At 38.4% G+C, this 25792-nt stretch overlaps 1 protein-coding gene across 3 annotated transcripts in view; it reads right to left on the bottom strand.

The window, feature by feature from the left end:
* Positions 1-25792, bottom strand: part of IPCEF1 (interaction protein for cytohesin exchange factors 1) — a 172869-nt gene that overhangs the window by 70389 nt on the left and 76688 nt on the right. For 2 of the 3 annotated variants that reach the window (XM_057310935.1, XM_026505107.4), the window contains exons 3-5: positions 18695-18747; positions 4953-4992; positions 4150-4319 (exon numbers count right to left, since the gene is read on the bottom strand). In XM_057310935.1, coding sequence (XP_057166918.1) covers positions 4150-4319; positions 4953-4992; positions 18695-18718 — 234 coding nt within the window. In that variant the 5' untranslated portion in view covers positions 18719-18747. The remainder of the gene's footprint in view (positions 1-4149; positions 4320-4952; positions 4993-18694; positions 18748-25792) is intronic. The other variant, XM_057310937.1, reaches the window with a different exon arrangement.

Below are 25792 nucleotides of genomic sequence, written 5' to 3'. Positions count from 1 at the left end.
TGCCCTTTCTACGTTTCTGCCCCAAGTCTGGTGATCTTGATCGACCCTTGTTTACAGCCATGGGACATGGTTAGAAATAATCTTTAAAAAAATAGATCGCCCCTAATTAAAGTGTCACCAAATGGGAGCAGATGTGTGGAACCTACTTAGGACCATGGAACCCTTCTAGCAAATCTCCAATTGCACCTTTTCCTGTATCTGTTTTTAAGAATACAAGTGGAAATCTCTTTACTGGAAAATTGCTTTCCATCAAAAGCAGTCTTTAGCCATCCCAGTTCTCAAAATTCCCAGACGTAATGTAAATGCTGATGATTCCTAAACCTCATATAGTTTATGAAATCCACAAATACTGAGTGCCTAGCATGTGTCAGAAACTGCACTAACGATATACTTGTGGTCCTGTCCTGCAGAGATGATCAATTATGGAAAACAGCAAGCCTAACAAACATGTACAAAAGAGAAAGAGGAGTGTAAACCTGAGAAAAGTATAAGCTGCTATGGGAACAGGCAGAGGCGCCCTGATTTAGGTCAGAGGATCGAGTAAGACCATGTAGAAGAAAGGCTACGTAAGCTAAAATTTGACTTTTGGGGAGGTCAATGGGATTGCGTGGGAGAAACACTTTTTGGGTACGGAGACAAAAATTTTCTGAGCAGAGCAACAGCATGTGCAAAAAGGCTTAAAGAGAGTGCCAGCACATGTGATGCGAACAAGGAATTGAAAAAAAATTCTGTAGTTGAAGGTTGGGTGGCCAAAGGAGGGTGGAGAAATAAGAAAGAAACAGGTCGGGAGACTCTCACAAGGGAGGAAAGAAATTTATACTTTATCCAAGGGGAAAGGGAAAACAATTGTGCGGATTGCAAATGCAGGATTGTAAACAGCCTGGATTTTTATGGCTGTAAAGCTTGAATACGGTTTTGTAGGCCCTGGCATGCACTCTTGCGTGCTGTAGCACAGTCTAAGCACGTAATACGGGGTGTGAACATGGTAGATGAGTGTCTGGACTTGACCTTTCTCAAGGAAATCCCGGTAGGGCTGTCTGAGGCAGCGAAGTGTCACGAGGGAAGAAGGTACCCCAGGCATCCATCACTGGGCAACAGTACAACAGAGAGGCGCCCAGAGTGGCGAGGGTGACCCCTCTCCTGGGGTAGTGTCAGAAAGCAATAGAGACAAGCAAAGGGAACCCATGAGACGGCTGTACTTTCATGTGAGCACTGCCCTAGCTTCCGCGTCTAGAGCTGTTCCCTCCGAACCCCACTGGAGGCTGTCATTTAGCCCGGTGTCTGCATGGGGTCAGGCTGGCCTGTGGCAACAAGCCTGGCTGCGGATCAAAGGGGCTCAAGGTGATCTGTTTTCCCCATTACTATGTGTGTCACCTGGGGCTATGCAGGCACTCTCCCTGAGTCTCAGCCTTCCCAACTTTCAAACCCTGGTGAAAATTACTACCTCGGAGAAGAAAGAGCATGTGTGAAAGGTACCTAGACTATCCCCTGGCATAATAGTAGGCATTCAATAAAAGCTGGTTCTTGCTGGGAGGCTATTGGCTCCATTACCTCCCAGCACCAGGCCACGGAAGAAAGAACAAGGAATAGGGGAGGGAGAACAACGAGAAGCTCGAGAAGCTCGCTCAGGAGGCGTAGGTGCCCTGGGAGCTACTTTGTTGAATCTGAATTCCTTGGGTGGCAGAAAGTAAATAAATGTTCTTAGCTTGAGGATATGTGTTTGGCTCTTATTTCACAGTTGACATTCACACAGATACCAGGAATATGACTGCTAATTAAGTGTTCATTGAGTAGCCTTTTTTTCCCCTGTAACAAACATATAATTAAGGTGTCACGGTATGCATGCACACCCACTCTTGTGGGTGTGGGTGTGTATGTGTGTGTGTAAAGAAAGAGAATTCGTCTATAATAGAGTCATAGGATTAGGGAGTTGGAAGGTCCTTCTGTTACATACCACTAGTTTATTAGGATAATTCCAAGGCCAGATAACAGTAAACTCATTCTCCATTCTATGCTACTCTATTTAAGTGCATGATTTGCTAACTAACTATTGCTTCGTACATTTGAAGGAAGGCAAGTGAGGACTGGGCGCCTGAGTGTGTCTGATGCCCTCTCCTTGTCCTCTTTCCAATCTCGTCTCAGCCAACACTTCTGCTCGCTATGGAAGCATGAGTTTCCTAACAGCCAAAATAGGTAGCTGTCCTCTAAGTTGCTCCTATTAGAGAAGCTTTAGCCAAATGAGCCAATGAAGCCGTATCAGCCAAATCTGTAACTATGTGTGATTCAGAGGGGGCTTCCTTTAAATTCTATGAAGACAAACAGCACTCAGAACATATCTGTTGAATAATTTGTTTGAGAAAATTAATGCCATACTTTTATCTGACTTTGTTACTTCCCACGGATGTGCCATGCCCCATCAATACCCAATCCTTCCAACAGCCTCTGGAAATTCCCAGAGGGTATTAAAAGGTCTATCAGTAAGTCCTCTCATTTTATAAAAGATGCAGATTATCACTTGCCACAACTACCCAAAAGCAAGAGCCTAAAATAATATGAAACAAGAGGAAGAAATTGATATTGACCTTAATTCCTCTTAGGAAAAAAAGCTGTGTTCACTTAGGAACTATTCCTGAAGACTGAAAGTGAGACCCCAGTCCCAGGTTGTCTTAAATCGGGTAAAACTATTCAACCTTACACAAGAGATGATGAATGTATCCAGAAGAGGAGATGAAAAGAAAGAAGGGACACAGTGGGAGAGCGTATACCCTGCAAGGTGATTCTTTCTTGCAACCCTCCCAAGTCTTCAATAAAGTTGTTAAAGCTCACTAAAGCCCCGAAAAAATATATTTCTGCGGAACTCAATGAAGGATTTTGTACCATGTTTCCCATGGGGTGAAACCAAAGCAATAAGCTTGAGAACAGGGGACTGGAGAGGAGTTGTAGAGAGAGAAGCATGGGAGTGGGAGGGAGAATGCTTATTCCAGAGCACTGGAGTTGGATTTGGGTCCAGTTTTACCAAACTTTTATAGAACAGGTGCTTAGGGGCACATGGGTAACATAAATTTCTTATTAATGGTCAATGGATGTAAATTTGTATACTAAAGATCTTACCCACAAACTATACCCAGCACCTATATTACATGTACGAAGTTACATGCTCTAAAGCTCTGTTGCCTGAGTGGTGGGCACCCACAAGCCATTTTAGAAGAATGGTGCCACGGGGAAAAAAAATGCTTATGGGAAATCCCTAAGCTATTTCCCCTTAACTGATGAAAGGACATCCATTGCTGGTCTTCACTAGACCCCAAAAGAAACTCCAGCTCTCCTGACATCAGCAATTGGCTATGGGAGGTTAGTGGGGAGAATTCCTATATGAAAAGTCTCTTCTCATTCAATATTCAACAACATCGTTGTCCTCAAAATGTTTCCAGCCAGGCAAGATCAGCGAACCTTCTAACAATAACTTTATTTCCAGCCCTTCCCAACAGAAAACTAGCCTGTGAAGCAGACCACAGAAGGGTACTGTGATTAAAGATAAATTAGGCAACTTTCTTTTCAAGCGTTGTCTGATCCTCGCTCTTTGATGCCGTCACTTAGCATGCCAAGGAACAAGAGACAACAGTCAGCAACACAGTGCTCGCACACAGGTTAGTGAGCCCAAAACCAACTCACCCAATAAAGAAAGGCAGAGGAAGATAGAGTAAAGAAGGAGAAATGAAAATACATTCTGTGGACTGAATCAATTTACACCCCTAATAGGTCTCAAAGCTGATACCCTTTTTTCGTAGAAATCTTAATAACACAAAGCTTCCATATAAAGTACTGTCCATGTAAATCCTGAAATGAATACAATTTGTCATGGAATAGTAACATTAATAGCTGAAAGCCTCCTTCAGGAAGGATACAAATTCGGACATCCCTCTCCAACCCAAGATGAGTCAAGCAAGATGATTTCCTCTTGCATAAAATACAGTAGAATAACCTACATCTCTTGGATCAGAAACAGTTTCTAGAACTTATTTGTGTATTGGCTCTGTTCCAAGTCCCAGAAATAAAAACGAACTTTCCCATAGGGACCACCTGCTTCTCAGAGCTCCTTAATCCACCCTTGCCAAATCGGCTGAAAAGGAGAGAAGACAGTAGACTCACCATTTGATTGCTGTACCAATATAGCGACGTTCCCTTCAGCACTACCCAGAACTTTTTCCATTTGTTGCCCAGGAAAGTTCCTTTTTCCTTTTTCTTATGTAGCCACCCTTGGCAGTCAGCATGTCCCAGGTCTTTACAGGATATCCTCCTCCGACTCATCGTGAAGAACCCTGCAACAATTATATGAAGAGGTAGGTAATGTATTACCCTGGTTTATGTGATAGAGTGAAAGGTAACTGTTAATTGTTTACCTCTTGGGAGTTGAATTTTTTTTTAACCAAGATTTATGCAAAGTAAATGCAAAAAAAAAAAAAGACTAATTTCTTTATTTTATTTTTAAGCATTCATTTGGTGCTTAGAAGGTACAAGAGAGGACGAAAGAAACAGTGAGGCTAGAATGCAAGTGTTAGTCTAAGAATATTATTCAACAAGAATAAGTTGAAAAAATTAAAATCGTGAGGCTGGCAGGCATATCATTGCACTAATACAGCTCCTTTCAAAATAATAGCAGTCATTATGCAATAGATGGAGAAGGGTTAATGCCCCCCTAAACACAGCCACTTCCCGACTCAGTGCCAGCTTTTCTAAGCTTTATTGACACACCACGAGGGGTTAATCGAAATGAACAGCATGCCGTCATTTCTTAAAATCGATCCAAAAATAACCAAAAATTTAATCTGCCATCCACCCTCTGATATTAGCATTAAGACAGACAAAAATCTGATCCCAGAGAAGGCATCGGACAGAAAACCCACACTCACGCACACAAAAAGGGGATAAAGAAACAAAAGAGATCTAATTACCTTGAGTTTTCTTTCTCTGCTTCTGACGCAAGGGAACCTGCTGATAATGCAAGAAGGAAAGAAAAGAGGAAATTTCTGATTGTGTTGTAACATTTGTAAAGAGAGAAGGAGGGAGGGGGTGGCAGTGTTTATGAGCAGGATGGAAGCTAAAAAAAACTCTCCAAGCAGAGCTAAAGGGGAGCTACTCGCTGAGGCACACAATGTGCTAATTAGAATCGGTATACATTGAGCTGAACCTGAAGAAAGATACAAAGATGCGTAACTCGGTATGTATCACTAACGCTTCCTGTTTCCACCGCAGGCAGGTTTCGTGCTATCACTTCAGTTAGGACAGGATGATGGGCACTGAAGTTCTTAAAAATAGTGAAATATTTCCCCTTTGATATTGTGTGTATGTGAGATGGAGAGAGAGAGAGAGAGAAGAAAAAAAACGGATCCTGCTTCTTCTCTCTTGCAATTTCTAAATAACACCAATTATTTCAATAAATGGGGATAATTGTGATCTCACAATATTACAGGTTCACATCCGACTATTAAATCCATGGCCCTGCCCCCACATAGGGTGATACGTAAACCACATGAATTAAATATCCCAGAAAAAGAAATTCCACAACCTCTTTTGGTGACATCGAAGTAACTATCAACCCTTCTTATCAGGAAAATCTTATCTACAGCCAGGTTTAAATTACTCATTCTGTTTTTAAGCATCTCTGAATATTTCTCACATGTTTTACAGAAGATAAATTAATTTCAATTTCTATTTTATACTAGCTCTTCAAATATTCAAATCAGACATGAGATAACATATCCAAAGTACACATCTTTCACAATACATTTTAAACAATTTGTGTCAGATCAGACTATCAGCAAACATAGATAACCAAAAAAAAAAAAAAAATGCTTTCAAATGACCTGTGTGTGGGTGCATAGAGAGAGACATTTTAGATTAAAGGAGTTTCACTTTTTCTCCACAATATCTAAGCTGAATTTACTCGGGTATAAAGACTTATTCTTATAGGTTAACAAGTAGAGAATTTGAAAACACTGCGCATAATTGCAAAGGACGTCTAATGGTTGGCATCCAGCAATACTACAACATTCTATAATGTTATTCTAGAGGCACTTGGCTAGTATTCTACATATCTCACCATTGATCTAACAGCTATTGTATATGGTTCTATATGTGTGAAGAGGGAATATGATCTAGGGGAAAGAGGATAGGATTTGTAAATCCAGAGGCCTGAAATCAGTTCCTTGCTGTCATAATCAGTAGCTGTTATTACGCAGGGAAAAGTTGATTTACCACTCAGAACCCACTTCCTCATTTGTAAAAGCAAGAGGTTTCTAATAATTCCAATCCTATAGGTCTCACAGATACTCAACAACATTGTACGTGAAAATGCTCCAAAAACTAAAAAGCATTATATGACTATATGTCACATAATATTATATTATTATAGATCTAAGCAAATACTTCATACTAACAAACAAAAGTTTCAGCATTTTAGGGTAAGTAGCGCTTGTATTTCTTTCAGCAATGATGATGAAGTCAATATGCTTAAATTATATTTCCTGGGAAATCTCCTACTGACTTTTTATCTTACAAATGTTAGAATAAAATTTTATCCCGGAAGAAATCAATCATCCTTGCGAGACGTGGACATAACTAAGGCAGTATTTGCCCTAAATTTTAGGCAAGAATACATTTATTGCAGTCATGACACATGACTAAAATTTCGGCATATGATGATGCCAAGGTCCTAGTCTCAGCTCCACTTCCCCAACTCTCTCCCACCCTGACCTGCATCTTGGTCTGAAATTCCCACCATTCCCTCAAATGGTCTCCTGGGGTCTTTTTACTATGCAATTACCTGAGATCAGGGAAATCAGTTAGTACCTGTTCACAAATTTTAGCCCCAATACCTGTATCATTTGGACAGTTAAAACTTGGGCGAGAGCCAGGACTAAAGGCAAAGAAGAGAGTAAATAAATGTAGATGTGGGAACAGAGGCATTCCCAAAGGGTTCTGGCCCTAGATGAACAAGGTGAGTCCCACTATTCATACAAAAAGAGCAATGCTAAGAAGAACCAAAGAATGGAAAGTCTCAAGAGGACAACTGCAGAACCTGTGAAGGGAGGCAGCGCTCAGACCATCTTTCCTCACCCGGAACCTGTGAATCTCCTCCATTCACCCCTTCTGAGCTCCAGTGGGACAGGGAGCTCGCCAGCAACTCCCTCCAACCTTACGGCTGGCTCCAGGGAAAGCTCAAATGAAACTGCAGGTTTCGTCTCATTTTGCCAAGACCCGCTCTCGGTGTTTGCTAGATTCTTGTGCCTCGGCTGGGTCAGAGTGGGAGCTCCAAGCAGAAGGACAATACCTCAAACAGGATGAACACCCAACACCAAGAAACGATTTTGTTCAGACTTTTTTTAAGGAGGACAAAGGAGTTTAGTCATTGCCTACACCCGCCTCAGACAATACTTCTCCAAGACAAATTATTATAAAATCTATATTAACTGTTCAAACTGTTTCCCCCGACCAGAAGTGCATATTATAGAAATAACAAATTATAGGGAGTTTCGGTTTCATCTGATGTATATGAATTTGAAACCTACACTGGTTTACATGAGAGAATGAAAACAATCTTGAGAACTTCAGTGAGTTGAAGATACATTTTACTCCTCACAACAGGAAGTGGAACCCACGAACTAGTCAGTTTCAAAAAGATCTTACATGCGGTTTTTTTCACTAGGTAAGTGAAAAAAAGCCAAGCAACCGGTTGAGCAATTTGAGATAGTTTTTCAATAGAGGAATTACAACTCATTATCATAACAAGTATCCATGGCCTAAGATCTTCCCATTGGGATGTTGTGGGTAAAAGTGAAGAATTACTCTAAATTCTGAATTTGCACTAACTTGATTCTAAAATTGGGGGGGAAATTTTCTTTTAAATATATATTTCCTTTTTAGTGGAAAATGGCACTTTTATTTTACAAAATGGTTACAAAAATTCATTTGGTTACTAATCATTTAAAAACACAGATAGGGGTGCCTGGGTGGCACAGTCGTTAGGTGTCTGCCTTCGGCTCAGGGCATGATCCCGGCATTCTGGGAATGATCCCGGCATTCTGGGATCGAGCCCCACATCAGGCTCCTCCACTAGGAGCCTGCTTCTTCCTCTCCCACTCCCCCTGCTTGTGTTCCCTCTCTCGCTGGCTGTCTCTCTCTGTCAAATAAATAAATAAAATCTTAAAAAAAAAAAAAAAGAACACACAGATAAACACGCAAAGGAAAAGTACAAAATATACAAAGGGACCTCCTTTGATGTTGAATGATGATGTTAACACCCAAGTTACAGGGCAATTACTATAGTGACTTCTAATCTATATAGTAAATGGTAAATCTTGCAGGCACAGTTTACCCCCATGATTTATTAAAACTCACAGTAAGATGGCTTGTCATTACATGAAACTTCATAATGATCCTGGTCTTTAGCAAAATTATACAGTGATGTACTGGTAAATGGGCCCCGATCTGTAGCATTTACCAGTTTCCATGGCGTGAAGCCTCACATCATTGTCCATTTCAGGCTACCAATACTTTAACCAAGCCACAAAATTCCTAAATATTTTATAGCCAAATCAATTTCAGCTGACAGAGCTGTTAAGAATGTTTCTCCACAAACATCTTTCCTCTACAAAGATCTTTTCTCCTTCCTGGAAAATTAAACTCAACATTACAAAGGGAATTTTAAAGCTTTCAATTCTTAAAATTTAACCAGAGAAAGTACATGAAAATCTCGCTTATTTTTTTTTCAGAAGACTAAGCACCTTAAATATTACTTAATAATTCATATGAAAAGAAGATTTCTAATAGTGAAAAATGGAGACAGATAATAGACATTCTAATAATAAAAGACAGCAGTAGAAAACGATGACAGCTAGAAGATATATGTAATGTTTGCCATGTGCCAGGCACTGCCCTGAATCTTTTCGCAAATACCGGGATTGAATCTTCATGGTAATCGTGGCTTAGGTGCTATTCTTATCCCCATCTTAGAGAAGAAGAAAACTGAAGCAAATGGATTCAGGGTTTTGCCCAGAGTCACAAAAGTAAATGGTAACATGCAGATGTTTATTTCAAGAATAAAACTCACAAAGGGGTAGCCTCTTAGAATATTTATGTGTTTGTTGTGGATGTTATAAAAAGAAGTAGGACAGGGAAGCAAGGACTAGAATATGAGGGGAAGAAATGAAAGAGGGAGGACTCGGAAGAAGGGGGAGAAGGGGAGGGGAGAGAAGGAGAGAGGGAGAAGAAGCCAGGGAGAGGAGCCAGAGAAAGGAGGAAGGGCTGGAAGGGGAGGGTGAGGAGGAGGAAAAGTGAGAACATAGAAAATGAGGGAGAGTGGAATACCAGGGAAAATCCTGGAGTTTCTAGCTTTAATAACTGAATAAATGACAGCAGTAGAGACAGCATAGTTTTAAATACACATCCCTAGTCAACATTGAATTTGATGTATATCTGAGGCATCCAAGTAGAAATGCTCCAGGTATTATACTTAAGGGTCTGGGATTTGGAGAAAATCTGGAATAAGGATATAAAATTGGGAATCATCCGTGTATAGAGAGTAGAAACCTTGAGCTGGGATAAGATCACCCATGTGTGTAGAATGACAAAGAATTGAATTCAGAATCTGAAGGAGACCCAGTTTGTTAAACAGAAGCAACAGAGCAGACAACCCAGGAGACTGAGAATAGCCAGTGAAAAAATAAAGGAAATCAGGAGAGGGGTTGTTGTGGAATGTGGAAGTGAGGAAGAGATTTGGAAGGCAGGTGAGTCCACACCATCAAGTGCTGCTGATAGAAAAGAGGATGATCCACTCTCAGGTTATACACTGCAGCCCGAAGGAACACATGCCCGCATGCACAAGGGAGGTCACTGCAACACGGTGGGGGAAGGGACCGACTGTAGGAAGCTGAATGCGTGCCGGTATGTGAGTGGATAAACAGTGTCATGTTCATTCACTGCTATGCTCTCTCAGAACTAGAAATGCATGGAAAAAAATCTCAGAAACATTATACTGAAAATTAAATGTCTCTATTAATGCTATTATTTATAGATGGTTAAATACTGCTTATAAATAATAACATTGTATGGGAATGATAAACACCATGATGTAACCAGGGGTGAATGACAGGGAAATAGTAAAAGGGAGGCATTAGTAGGAAAACACAACTGTATTTATGTTTTATTACCTTAAAAATAATATTAAGGGGCACCTGGGTGGCTCAGCGGGTTAAGCGTCTGACTCTTGATTTCACCTCAGGTCATGATCTCAGGGTCCTGGGATTAAGCCTGCATTGGGCTCCATGCTCAGTGGAGAGTCTGCTCAAGATCATCTCTCTCTCTCTCTCTCTCTCTCACTCTGACCTTCTCCCTGCTCATTCTCTTTCTCTCAAATAAACAAATAAATCTTTAAAAAAATAGTTCATAGCAGCAATGTCCACAATAGCCAAACTATGGAAGGAGCCAAGATGTCCTTCAACAGATGAATGGATAAAGAAGACGTGGTTCATATATACAATAGATTACTCAGCCATCAGAAGGGATAAATACCCACCATTTGCCTCGACATGGGTGGAACTGGAGGGGATTATACTGAGTGAAATAAGTCAAGTAGAGAAAGACAATTAGCATATGGTTTCACTCATATGTGGAACATGAGGAATAGCATGGAGGACCACAGGGGAAGGCAGGGAAAACTGAACGCGAAGAAATCAGAGAAGGAGACAAACCATGAGAGACTCTGGACTTCAGGAAACAAACTGAGGGTTACAGAAAGGCTGGGGGGGGTGGGGAACAGGGTGAGGGGTATTAAGGAGGGCACCTGCGGTGATGGGCACTGGGTGTTATATGCAGCTAATGATTTGTTGAACACTGCATCAAAAACTAGTGATGTACTATATGTTGGCTAACTGAACATAATAATACAATAATAAAAACAAACAAACAAACAAACAAACAAATAAATAAATAAATAAAACATAAAAAAGTAAGAAAGAAAAGAGGGAAGAAATCTGTACCCAATGAGTTAGAATATGAATACAGTTGATGCTTCTTTAGCTTTTTGGATATTTCCAAATTGCTTTCCAGGGGCCTACTTACAATCTCCGGCAGTATATAAAATGTTCAATTTTCTGCAAACTCAAGTGTATTTTTGTGACTTACTTCAGAATTGCAGAAATCTTTCTACTTATTTCTTTTTTTTAACTATGCCATTAATTTCTGCTCTTGATTTATTATTCCTATTTCTTCAAATTTCTTTATATTTACTCTGTTATTCTTTTTCTGATTCCTGCAGATAATATTTACCTCATTTCTTATTATTCCTTGTGTTTAATAATACGCTTGGAGCTATAAGTGTACATCTAAATTCTACCTATACCTCTCTGTTTTTCAATTCTAAGTCATTTCTTTCCATCCAGTGAGATATTCTAGAATGTACTTGGATGAGAACTTTCTACTCATGTTTTCTTTTTGAGTTCTAACTTCATTGCCTTTTGTCCACAAAACATGATCTTTATGACATCGATTTCTTGAAACGTGTTAGCATTTATTTGTGACTTACTACATAGTCAAACTTTGTAAGCGTTCTGGGTAAACCTCAAAGTCGTTAATTTTGTTTCCCAAACATTCCCTATCTCTATGTGAGTTTTGTTGCTGGAGCTATAATCTTGTTAGTATTTCAATTCTTTTATTTTCAGTCTTTCTGTGTGGCATTTTTGTGTGTACAGTTTTTTGTTTATTTTTGCTGTTTCTTTTCTTTTTTTACTTTTGTTGTTTCTTTTATAAGCAACCTATAACCAGGTTTTTATTTTTTTTAATACGATTATATGTGCCTCTTGATAGGTGTTTAATCTACTAACATTTACTGTAATTTCATTTTGTGTTTTCAGTTTACATTTATTTTTTCCATTTCCCCCATTTCCTTACGTGCTATTCCCCGGATGCTCAATATAGTATTTCTAAATTAATCATGAATAGAGCGTGTAATTCAGCACATTTTTAACTCCTACTTCAGTGTCTTCTCTCTTGGTATGATAGTCTAGATTTTTATTTTTCTGTTAAAATGTTATTATTATCATCATTACTCATCAATGGACAATTAAATTTAGTGACATGTTATCAATTTCTGTGATCACCTATTTTTCCTTTATCAAATGTCTGTCTGTTGGATTCACTTTTCTTTTTACTAGGGTACCTCCTTTAATAGTCCTTTTAATGGGGGTTTGTAGGTAGCAAATTCTTAATCTTTATGTAAATAGTAATGTCTTTAGTTTGCCCGAAAAATTGAATGATAGTTTAGTTGAGTATAATATTATGTTCACCTGGCACTTTGAATATTCTGACCATCTGTCTTCTATCATTTATTATATTGAAGAAATTGCTGCTATCAGTCTGTCAGTCTTTGTATGTGACCTCTCTTTTCACTCTTTTAAGACATACTTATCATCCTTGATATTCTGTAGTCCCACCCCACCCCCTTCTCTCCCCTGTGCCCATGGCTCCCTCTCTATCAGTTTGTAGGTTGCCTCTACTGGATGCAGAATCAGCCCTACAATCATGTCCTGAGGTGAACATAAAGAATCTTGCATATCCAGTCACTGATCTAGCTGGCGACTAGGTCTGGTCCCTGATTTTGAAGCTGTGTCCCCTCCCTCCCTAACCTTTAGGGGGCTAATTGCATAACCCCAGGCAGTGGTTTGACAAATGTTTTCATCTTCAGCCCCTTTCACAAGTGGGGCTTTCACTTACTTGTTGTCAAGAAGTGAATATGGCTCTCCTCATATTTAGTGGAGCATTCCCCCCCCCCACCCTGGGAGGCAAACTACTTCCTGCCTCCAGACAAGGTACCCATTAGGCCCATAGCTTCCGTCTTCCTTGCTGCTTTTCCTTTTGGATCCACAGAGATGATTACTGTATTATTCAACCTATCTGTGCTTTTTTGATTCTCCATGTTTCTCCTTGTCTGGCATTGTTCTGTTTCCAGCAGAGTGGAATATCAAAGTGTGAACTCAGAGGACTATTATTGGCTGGAAGCCAGTCATTTATTAATAAAAGTCTATCTTGAAATCACAGTTCAAATGACAAGCAATCCCTTTCCCATAGTAGCATTAATATACCAACAAGACATCCATTCATTTCCTTTTCTGGCACCTTAAACTTTACTCTATTATGCAGAAATGTCAAGTACTTTGACAACTCCATACTTTGAATACTTTATTCCCTACCCCATTTTTCATCTGGTTAAGGCTTACTCATCCTTTCTGACCCAAGTCAAATGCCACCTCCACCATGAAGCCTTCTCTGACTTTAGAAGACAGTTAGCTCCTATAAGAATCTTGTATGCATGAAGTCATATTTATTTGTAGTCGCTGTAATAATTGATTCATATTATCTCCCCAAAATCTTCACGATAGGTACTATTTTTATCTTCCTTTCCACAAATGAGAAACTTCATCTCAGTGTAGTTAAGTAACATCTCCTTAGATCACACTTATAGCAGAATCAAGAGTGGGACCCAGGCCAGTCGGCTACTAAGTCTATTGTTTAACTCTATGTTGCTTTGCTTATTCTGTCTTCTATACTCCACAACACTTTGCTGATGCTCTGAAGTGGATATTATAATTTATCTGTTTATATATCTGTGTGGTACATTCATGATGGTAAACCTACCCACCCGATGGTCCAACCCAGAACCTGTGAGTAATCTCAGACAAGCCCTTTCCCTTAGTTCACATGTTTACTCAGTCACTACCCCTGTTCATGTTGCTTCTTAAAGTGTTCAAATCTTTTATCAGCTCTGTAGGTGAATGACTACAACTATCTTTAGATTCAATGACTGGCCAAGACTTTAAGGTAGAACGATGTTCTTGAACATGTCCTGATTTCAAAACCTAGCACCTAGCCCAATGTCTGACACGTAGGGAGCACTCAATAAATATTTACCAAAAGATTAACCGTGTCTTATGTCAATTTTTACTTCATATGATGCCTCACTAGTAGTCCTGGCACAAGTGGTGATTTAACAAATATCCAGAAAGCCATCTACTGCTTGATTACTCAGAGCTGAAAAATGCCTCCACTAAATAACATCAGCAGAGTTAAGCAACACGAGATTGCTCCAATACATTTCTCACCCCCCAAAGCAGCACACGCATAGAGAAAAGCTTCTGTATTGATTGACACTCAATTTGAACTCACCTGAAGTATAGACCCTTGCCGTTTCCTTGTAGGTAAAATAAACTTGCGTTGACCAAATCTCTACTTTTATCTAAAATACCATTTCCTCAAAAACTATCACAGCTTTCTCCAACATCCTGTTTTAACCATATCCTCCAAATACTAAGAATCTAAAACCGAAGAAATAAGAATGCATGGGGTGGAGGAGGGGTACTAGTAGGAGGGACAGAAATTTTCCCGTGGCAGCTATCAAGACCCTACCCGGAATCTATTCCCCAGACAGCTGTTGGGCACTGCTCTGCTGGAAGTCCTACTTGGAACAGCAAATGTGTTAAATAGTCCCCCAGCTTTGATCTGTATGTCAAGCTTGTGCACAACAACGCTGGCAAAGCCATTTTAACATAACATTATGTTCATGTAACCTAAAAAACGAGCTGCCAAAATGTGAGCTCTTTTTAGTTGATCAAAAATGTGAAAAATAAATTCCTCACTTCATCCCTGAATTATCCCCATATTCCTGAGACAAACACCATGAGCATAGAGTTGAAGGAACAGGCAGCTTCCCATGGGGGCTGGAATCAGGTCCAGGACGTTTAGCACACACAGTACACAACGACCAGGCAATACATGATGTGTAGGTAACGAATGCAGAGCTTTCTTGTGAAGGAAACACAACAAATACCAGTTTGCTGTGAGACCAGCCATCCCACAGATCCAGGCAATGGCAGATAACGCAGCCACAGTGCCGGGAGTAAACATCCGTTCACATTCAATGAGCTTGTCCCCATCGAGCAGGAAAACTGAACACAATTACCATGATTTATATGCAGAGACTTTTGTTTCAAGAAAGTTTTCCCTTGATATTTGATTTAATATTAATTTATATTAACATCTTTATTATTAAAAGTTTGTTAATATTTACAAATTAATTTTATTTAAAATAATTCTTGAGAAATCATTGTCATAAAGTTTTTACGAAAGATAAATCTGACCATTGCTTCCCCACGAGAGCCTCCCTGAAAGTAAGAATTCTCAGAAGCTTTACGTAAAAGAATGACATATGACAGCAAAAGAGACGATGTGACACATTCCCTCTGAGCCTTGTCATCTTTAAGTAAAGGCTGTTTTCCTTTCTTAGCTATAACATTGTTACTACAATCTGAGAACAGAGATCATTCTTAATTAAGCCTTTAGGATTCATATATGCTAGTTGTTATTTGTTTATTCATCTATTTCTTTATTTTAGTGAGAAACTAATCATAAAAGAAAACCAAGCAATACTGATTTAGTGTAAAATACTTTGTTACACCACAGCGTGATGTATGGAAAGCCTCATAAATATCGAGGACTACACAAGTGGATTCTTAGAGATATTTAGGGATTGTCCCAAATCTAATAATTATGCTGAAGGTTTCCCAACAAGCTATGACCTAGATCCTAAAGATGATTATGCTAATTCTTTCTTTCAGGTCACAGTTGGGTAAATTATGGCTTTTGTTTGTTCAACCACCAGTTATTGAACAATTACTTGGTGCCAAGGACCAGAGATTCAGTGGCAAGCGAACTCTCATACAGCTTCCAGTCAAACGCAGAAAAGAGAGAGTTGAACAAGGATCATGAGGTCGACACGGAAGTGCTATTACCCAGAACTGGGAAGTCAGGGGAGATACCCCACAAACTGATAAAAACAAAAGCCTGAAAGGTGAAGACCTGAGCATAGGAGGATCTAATACAGAGACACAGGTGTGATTCTAGAGGCACCAGCCCCAGACTGTGGGGACATGACCATATTCAGAGTAGTGAAGTCATACCGTGTGGGACCTTGAAAATTATGTTTGAAACTCTAAGGTTTATCCAAAAGCCAATGGGAAGCCACTGAACAGATGTCAGCAGGCAAGTGGCACAATCTGATCTGTATGTAAGAAAGTTTACTCTGGCTGCCACATGGCCAGTGGATTGGAGAGGGCAGGTGCAGAGGCAAGAAGCGCAGCGGGCGGACATTTCCCCGTGTTAAGAAAGTAAAACCAACAGAAGTTGGTGAGGTAATACCTCTAGTTCTATGTGAAGCTTTAGCTCTGAAAATTCTGCTGTTACCTTCAGAGGACAGAAAAGACCACTATCAGAGAGCAAACAACTCAGCTTAATGGTAAAAAATATTCTTCTACCACATACATAATAACATTTCAAATGCTTAGTTTCTTGAACAGTTTGGCTGGTACCATTTACCATACCAACCTCAATAACCGCCAGGTCAGGATCAACAAAAGTGCCTTAAAAGTATTGCCCTTCCCCCCACAGATGGTAAGTTCCTCATCATAAGCAGCAAGCAGAATGCTCAGCACACAGAGCTCAATAAATGTTAGGTTAGTGGAAATGAAGTGTAATTCGGGATGCGATTAGGTCAAATGCGTCAAGCCTACTGAAACTACCTAGCATAAAACTAGGTCTCCTGTGCTACATTTTATTTAGAGAACAAATGACAGCAGAAAATTGAACTAATTTTCTGAATGGAAATATAAAGTAGGGTAACCACTGAAAAGCAGCTGGAAGAAATGCTTAAGAGAGGTGTTTAGCTATACCACCTAGACACTGATGATTATGAGATAAAAACAACAGGTAAATAGGCGCACAAGGAGAGCGGAGCTGATTCCGTCTAGGTGTGGGGATGGCTCGGGAAATGAGGTAGGCCCATCAATAGCCAGAGTTCCCACCAGTCAGGACAGAATCCACCTGTGCCCATGTCCGAGGGGAAGCAGGTTACATATTACAGCAGTACTGGCTCTCGATTGGAAATCATATGGGTGGTATGTTAGTCCTTTGGTTATCACATCTGTAGTCTGTCCTAATAGCCAGGGTTTTACTTGCCTGAAGATGTGGAGATTTGAACTTGTTTCAAATCATATTTCCATTTCCAGGTCCCACGTAGTATAATGGCTGATACACGATAGAGTCAGGAGAGGTAATCAGTGAACATTAAATGAATGTTGAATGAATGAATGAATGAATGAATTCATTAAAGTGTTTAGGTGCTTTCTTATTATCTTAGTTTCCATTTCTTCTTAAACATATAGCATGAACTGTTTTCAGTTGGAACACTACATTCTTTCAGTAGGATAGGCAAACAGAGTAAAAATTAAACCCTCCATTACTTTTCTCAAGGATCCAAACATTCTAATTCTCCCGTTCCATTTCTTTGCTCCATATAACACATATACACGTCCTTATAATCATATGCATTTTTTTAAAAATTTTATAAACATTAGGTACTGTAAACTTTAGTGTTCCTATTTGACAAATCGGTGATGCCCACTTTCTTTTACCCTTGACCACAGGACCACAGGACCCTATTTAACACCCTGTGCATATGTCTGACCCTGGCCAAGGCTCCCATTGCAGCTGCATTTATGCTCTTCATTGTTCTTCTTATCTTCATCATGATTATTCACATTTCCATGATCAAACAACACCTACCCATTTGTGTCCAAGGGATCACATTTTCCTTTTCTGCAATTTTTAGATGGCAAATTTCCCAGGGCACATAAGTGACTATAATTTGTGTTTTCATTTTTAGTTTTTTGCAGTCCTGTCTCCCAAAGTTTCTACCATTTTCATCACTAACAAGCTTTTCTTCCTCATTTAGAATTAGCATCAGAATCAAAGTGCTCTCATTGTTTTCTCTATTTCTGGGATATGAAATTGTTAACGAAGCAGAGAATTAATCAGCTGCCCTGCTTTTCAGTAAGATGTCCCTTCCAGGAGCTATCCAGTTCAATTTCTCCATCACTATTCCTACAACATGCCTTGATATCCACTTCCTAATTTGCATCAGGAAACCATTGGCCATGTCCCCTGTTTGGCAGGAAGTCCCTACTATATTCTCTCAACACCCCACTTCTGATTCTGCTTTTGGCTCTACTCTAAAAACTCTATCCTGTGCATCCATCACGAGGTCATTAGATTTGCTAAAAGATGCATACCCCACGATCCCACACTACCTCACACCCCCTCCTACTAGAAATGTCATGTTATCTATATCAACTTTTTATTTTTCCCTATATCATAAGTGTCCTTGTCTAATAGAGGTAATATACTTGCTCAGTTGACTTACCTAATAGGCAAATTTATAGTTGTACAATTATTTTTTAAAAAACCTACAATGTCAGCGTAATAATTGGCAGAATGTTTGCCATAGAGGTTGCATGAGCTCGGTTGCGCTAATACCACAGGTGACCTCAAACACAGACATACATTACGTACCATACGTTAAAATCATGATTATGTTTTTTATCTTTAAAAGCAAATAGCTAGCAGTCTTAAATATTTGGCGATCATAAGAAACCCCGAAACCTAACAAAAAGGTCATTTAATTCCAACGTGGCTAGGGAAATGGAGGACAATAAATAGTTAGCCAAACTTAAGATCAACTTGTTTGGTTTTTTTCTCATTTGTCAAACTGACAATGAATATTTAAGTCAGTGGTGTCTCAAAGGGTACTTACGAGAGTATTGCCATCAGTCGCCATGTACACTGTCAAATTGGTAGAAACAAAAGCTAGAAGAGAAAAAAAGATTCTAAGTTAAATGTGGGATTAAAGTGTTCGTAAAGGCATATATCTTTTTGACGGGGGAAAGGCATTTCTATTTTGATCGATGAATTTCACAATAAAAGCAATTCACTAAATGGCTTTTTAACACAGAACTCAATAAACCAACCTTTAAAACGGTGTTCATAAAATAAGCCAGAATTTCATCTGCACATTGGTCAGTATCCTTTCAAGTCTACAGCAGGACATGCACATTATTTACATACTTAATATTGGGGTATATCTAAACACGTATCTTTGAAAAACAAAACTATTTTCCTCTTCATGATGAACAACACAGTGTAAGATGCAGAAATATTTGATCCATTACTATTATTCTGATTGTATGAACTAAACAATTTCAAAAATGTAACTAATGCCCGTGCCTCAGAAGTCCCAACTTTACTATGAAGATGAGCCCCTTCTGATGGATTGCACTTTGTAGCAGATTACCTGGAAGACAAGATGTTCTGTGGTTTCAAGAAAACCGGATGAAAACAAAAACTCATATTTTCAGAATTTTACAAGCAAAGAAACTTGTTAAATATCCACCAGCCACTGAAACTCTTCCCAACACAGAGAGATTTCAGTCTCTTTCCATGACGCCAGAAATACAGATCCATGCTCTGTGAGACTTTATTCCTTATGGCTCCCAAATCTCAAAGAATGGATCCCCCTTTTTAATGTCAAAACTGTCCTATCCATATTATGTAGATATGAATAAAACACTTATTTATAAAATGCCAAAGAGAAAAACCACAGCAAAAAATGATTGATAAATTTGGTTGCTTATTTTTATTTACTTAAAAGAATAGACTAGGGGCACCTGGGTGGCTCAGTTGGTTAAGTGTCTGCCTTCAGCTGAAGTTATGATCCCAGAATTCCAGGATCGAGTCCCCACATCGGGTTCCCTGCTCAGCGGGGAGTCTGTTTCTCCCTCTGCCTTTCACCCCACTCTTGCTCTCTCTCTCAAATGAATAAATAAAATCTTTTAAAAATAATTAATTAATTAAATAAATAATAGACTAAAGCCTAAGTAAAAATAAAATCACAAGCTGGTAAAAGTATCTGCTTAATACATAGGAATCAATTAAAAAATGGGCAGAAGACATGAATAGATGTTTTTCCAAAGGAGACATCCAGATGGCATGAAAAGTTGCTCATCAGGGAAATGCAAATGAAAACTACAATAAGACTTCACCTCACACTTGTCAGAATAGCTAAAATTAACAACACAAGAAACAACAGGTGTTGGTGAGGATGTGGAGAAAGAGGAACCCTCTTGCACTGTTGGTGGGAATGCAAATTGATGTAGCCAGTCTGAAAAACAGTATGGAATATACTCAAAAAGTTAAAAATAGGACTACTCTATGATCCAGCAATTGCACTAATAGGTATTTACCCAAAGAATACAAAAATATTAATTCAAAGGAACACATGCACTCTGATGTTTCTACAGCATTATCTACAATGGCCAAATTATGGAAACAGCCCAAGTGCCCATGGACTGAAGAATGGATAAGGAAGACGTGGTATACACAACAGAATATTACTCAGCCATCAAAAAGAATGACATCTTGCCATTTTCAACAAGATAGATGGAACTAGAGTGTATTATGATTAGCAAAATAAGTCACCGAAAGACAAATACCATATGATTTCGCTCATATGTGGAATTTAAGAAACAAAACAAACAGGCAAAGGGAAAAAAAACAGACAGGGAGGCAAACCAAGCAACAGACTAACTATAGAAATCAAATTGGTGTCACCAGAGGGGAGGTGAGTGTGGAGATGGGTGAAATAGGTGATGGGAACTCAGGAGTGCACTTGTAGTGGAGAGCACCTGGTGATGTACGGAAGCGCTAAATTACTATAAACTATATAAATTAAACTATTATTAAACTATATAAATTACTGTGTAAGCTATATAAACTAACATAACACTGTAGGTTAACTACCTGGAATTAAAATTAAAACGTAAAAAATCATAATATAGTCTTACACACCAGTATGAAAATAATAAGCAAACTAACAGAAAAACAAGTGAAGAAAATTTCAAAAAAAAAAAGAAAAGAAAAATGCTAAAGTTTAACCTCATTAGCAATAAAATAAGTGCAAAATAAAACAACATCATTCCATTTTTAATCTTCAAGATTAACACACAAAAAAATTACGTAATAGAAGCCACATCTGGTGGAGGTGTGCTGGAAAGAATGTGTTGTTGTTAGGATGTCAAATTATTACAGCCTAGCTGGAGGGTGATTTTTCAAGGTGAATTGATGGTGACAATCAATGACCACCAACATTTGCCGAGTCTTTACTATCTACTATCAACTATACGACACACTACCGTACTAAACGTGCAGGTTTTATAATGCATCCGTAATGAAAAAGTAGGTAAAAACATGAGCAGGGTGATCCTGTTCATTTTTTATCATAAAAATATAGGTTTATATCCATACATCTCATACATCAGTGCATTGGGAGGAAATGTCTGAGGATATGTACAGCAAAATGTGTACAGTAATCATCTATGAGAATAGGAACAACCAATAATGTATTGTTTGTTCCCTTATGTATTTATTTCCTACAATAAGTGTTCATTTATAAAATAAAAATGTTCTGATAATATACTGTAAATATTTTATTGACTCATTATAGCAATGTATTTTTAATGTCTATTGATTGAGCAAATACATAATAAGCAAAAGCTGGTTTGAATTCAGTAGCACTTTTAGGTAAAGAAGCTTGTAAACTTGTTAAAGTTAAGAGCAAAGCTCTGGATTAGTCTGAACTGGATTTAAATCTCAGGTTAGCAATTTACGGTGTAATCTTGGGCAAGTAATGGGTATTTTGGGACTTCAGGACTCTCATCTGTGAAATGGGCATCGTAATAGTATTTCCTTCTTAGGGTCAGACAAAAATGAAGTTAGAAAATATCTTTATAATACTCAGAGTATTACCTAACATGTAATAAATATTCAATAAATTATGTTATTGTCATAAAACATATTTATTCCTTTAGCACAAACTTATTAAAATAAAGTTCAGCTATATATACCCTTTAAATATGATAATCAGTCCCTCCCTTAGAACATTTGTTGTATTTATTAAGCCACTACTATGTCCTCTGCCAATTGATGATTTTCATATATCATGCCATATGATTATTAGAACCACCTATAAATAATCCCCTATTATTACTCCCATGTCTTAGATGAGACAATGTAGGCATCTTAAAGGAAGAAGTTAGTAAATGGATAATTCCAAATTCAAGCCCAGACCCCACAGCCTGCTCTCTTAACAGCATGGTACCACCCTCACTCCCCCAAAGTCTCCCACAGGACATCATTCATAATTAACCCCTCAATGGCCATGGTATCTCATGTACCATGGTGCTGTGGACAGGTCTTCCCGGTTGGACAATGAGTATATCAAAGATAGAGGCCAAGACCCAGTCTTCCTCATGCCCCAGGGCCTATCCAAGGAAGCACACAGCTTAGGCAAGAGTTGTCAAAATGATTTTTTTAAATTAATAGATCACTTCATCAGGAAACTATTATTTCAGTGGAATTCTGAATCCCTTTGCTCAGCCAGCTTTCTAATAGTAAAATAAGCAGAATTGACAGAAGACGATGGAAGACAAAAAAGAAAAAAATCATCTCAAATTTTCCGTAAAGCATTGGGGTTTGTTGACAATACACTGCTCTAGTCATGGATATTAAGCCTTCCTTTGATCATGTGCAATATTTCCCTTGTAAATATTGTAACCCTTAACCTTCTAATAACCTCTTAGGTGTGTTCACTCTGTCTACACGCATTGCAACCACTGTTGTCAAAGGCACCTCTCTCTTGGACCATTGCAGAAACATCCCAGCTGATGTCCTGGTTTGCTTTCTTGCCCAGAGCAATGTGTTTCAATGCACATTTAACAATTCATCTCTTTCCTTAAATCTCTACAATGGCCATTGAGTCTTGCGATAGAGACGAATATCATGAAAATCTATAAGGAAGCCTCTGCCTAGCCTCTGCCTCCTCTCTAGCCCCACTTTGGGTCATTCCCATGTCTCTTTCTCTCCTGACTCACTGGGTTTCTTTCTTTTTTTTTTTTTTTAAGATTTTATTTATTTATTTGACAGAGATAGAGACAGGCAGAGAGAGAGGGAACACAAGCAGGGGGAGTGGGAGAGGAAGAAGCAGGCTCATAGCGGAGGAGCCTGATGTGGGGCTCGATCCCAGGACCCTGGGATCACGCCCTGAGCCGAAGGCAGACGCTTAACCGCTGTGCCACCCAGGTGCCCCTCACTGGGTTTCTTTTTAATTCCTTAAACATGTTTCCACCAATCTTAGGAGCTTTGTGCATGCTCTTCAACAGCCCCCACCCAAGACGGTTTATAGATACCATCTAATTCAGCCCTTAGACCAAATGTCATTTAGTCAAGAAAGCTTTCCCCAGTTCCTACAGGAGATCAGTTCCCCTTTTGCATGCTCTCATAGCATGTTGTCTTTTATTCAAAGAAGTTCTCATAATTGTACTGAATTATTGATGTTATAATTAGTTCTTTCATATCTGATTCCCCACTATAGGATAACTTAACCTGAGGGCAGGCACTGTGTCTTATCTTGTTCTCTTGCTTACTGCTGTATCCCCAGTCCTTTCACACAGGGTGATTCAATAGACATTTGTTGAGTAAATGAATTAAAAATACACACCAGTAAAAACACTAAACTATAGATGAGTTTCCATAAACAAAATCTATGAATTCCAAATTTTTTTTGTTTAGGGGAGTAGTGTTGTCAGGAATATCCCTCTAGAATTCTCCTTCCCAATCTGCAGGATATGGAAATGAGACTGTTGTTGTCAGACTTTTCCGAGTCAAAGAGCAAATGTGCAGAAGCAACATGCAATGAGTGGTATGGGCTGGGAAGGATAAGGGGAACGGGTTACGGAGGCATGGATGTGCCATTGTACAGGCTATATGTAAGTATTTACTTAATAATTTTAGAGTTTCAGTACTTTATTTCTTAAAGTAGTGAACATAGGTGAAATTGAAAATTTCACCAAAATGATTTAAAGATAATTTGGGGCAGAAGAATCATCAAAACAATTTAAGCTCAACTCTTGCTTCTCCTCTTCCATAAAAAGCACATAGCCATAATCCAAAGAATTAAGAAGTGGAATGGTGGTCGTGGAGACTCATGTAAGCACGTTTGCTTATTGTTTAGATAATGAGTACCAGCTGAGCTAACCAAGTTACAGCGTACATGTTATCTACATATTGATAAGCTAAATAGGCAGCTGCAAGATTTTGATAAAAATATTTATAAGCCACACAATAAAAGCAGTTAATGAAAAATAATAATGACGCTGACAAAAGTGTTTTGAAAGTAATAATTTTACCTTATTCCTAACCCTGAGAATATCAGTTTAAGCAAGGTGCCCATAAGTAAAAAGAATTAAAGCAGGAAGGAGTGGTTATTTGATATGTCTTGATAAAGGAATAATTCCCAGGAGTTAAAAATGTATAAGAACCTAATGACAAGGCAATAAATAACTTTCATAAATCAAGAGGTTTCTGATTCTTTGCTTTCAACAGAATTAAAGAAAAATCTATTTTAATTGTCTGTTAATTAGTAAAAGTAGTTGTTGTGATAGATCACATGAGGTATTTGGCATATACTTGGAAGGGGTTCAAAAGTGCTTCATTTCCATTTATTTATGTGAAAAACAGTTTTAAGTGCTCACATACGTAAAAACCAACAAAAGAATTAAAACTCGTTCTGAACTCTCTCTCATTCTAGCAATAAATATTATTCACTTATAAGTACTTCCATAATTAAGGGGAAAGTCTCATCTATCGCATTAAATGATGCATTCTCAATAAAAATATGTACCTCTTGTATTAAGCATTATTTGTCAAAATAGCATACTCATGTTGTCTGTTAAATTGTGTACTAATAATAATTATAGTGATAACCCACTCAAATGAAATCTTATATGGCTTAAAGAATTATGTCACACACAAAAAAAATAAATCAACTTCTGTTTAAGTATGTATTTTTTGCTGAAATGTATAAAATCATCAATGAAAGTTTTTGAAGCAATATATATATATATGTATATATATATATATACATATAAATAATTGGATAAAAATCTATGGAGTAGTAGAATGAGAATAGGAGCTCCACAGGGGAAGAAAACACAGTAATGTAAACTTAAACTCCAAAGATGACTTTTTTAAAAAAATATATGTGACATACCAAATCTCTGTGCTATCTCTATCACATAGGTTATATTTAAAAAGAAATATGACCTTTTTACTATCAAGATTTTTCATATGTCAGAAGTGACATCTTTTGCAACTGTTTAACCAAACATACAATAAAAACTCTAGGTGACAATATAAGGTGTCAAGGAGTACATAGGGCTTCCAAATTACTTTCTGGGTAGACAACCAAAATGATAGGTTTCAAAACTACTACCCACACAGGGATTAGGGTCCAACATTGCACTCTGCCACTCGTTAAATGTGGAAACTTACTAAAATCGCTTAATTTGCCTGCATAGTAGACACCACATATGTGAAACAGAAATAATAACCAGCTCAGAGATTTTGTGAGAATTAAATGAAATATCATATGAGAAACCTGCAAGACCCAATGCGTGTTCACCAAGTGGTAGCAATTATCTTGAATGGGAGCAATTACCTGGAAATGGCTTTGTTATAGAAAACTATTCTTCCTGATGGAATTAGCACACCACTATAGGATGTGAGCAAGTGTGATAACAGGTTTCATCAAATAAAATAGCTTTTACTCTTCAAGGTTGATTAAACTCCCTAACCTACTCTCCTAGAGACATTTCTGGTACCTTGTTTCAGAGTTTAAGGGTTTAAGGAAATAATTTTCTCAGTCCCATTTGAGACGGTTATCTTCCTTAAAAAACAACTCCTTAACACACCACCACATGAGACTCCGCCAAAACAATGAGGCTGTAAATACTTTAAGTTT

This window comes from Ursus arctos, unplaced genomic scaffold (assembly GCF_023065955.2).
Source record: "Ursus arctos isolate Adak ecotype North America unplaced genomic scaffold, UrsArc2.0 scaffold_13, whole genome shotgun sequence".
NCBI lineage: Eukaryota > Metazoa > Chordata > Mammalia > Carnivora > Ursidae > Ursus > Ursus arctos.
The sequence above is the reverse complement of the archived record's forward strand: the minus strand, read 5'-3'. Positions and strand labels throughout refer to the sequence as shown.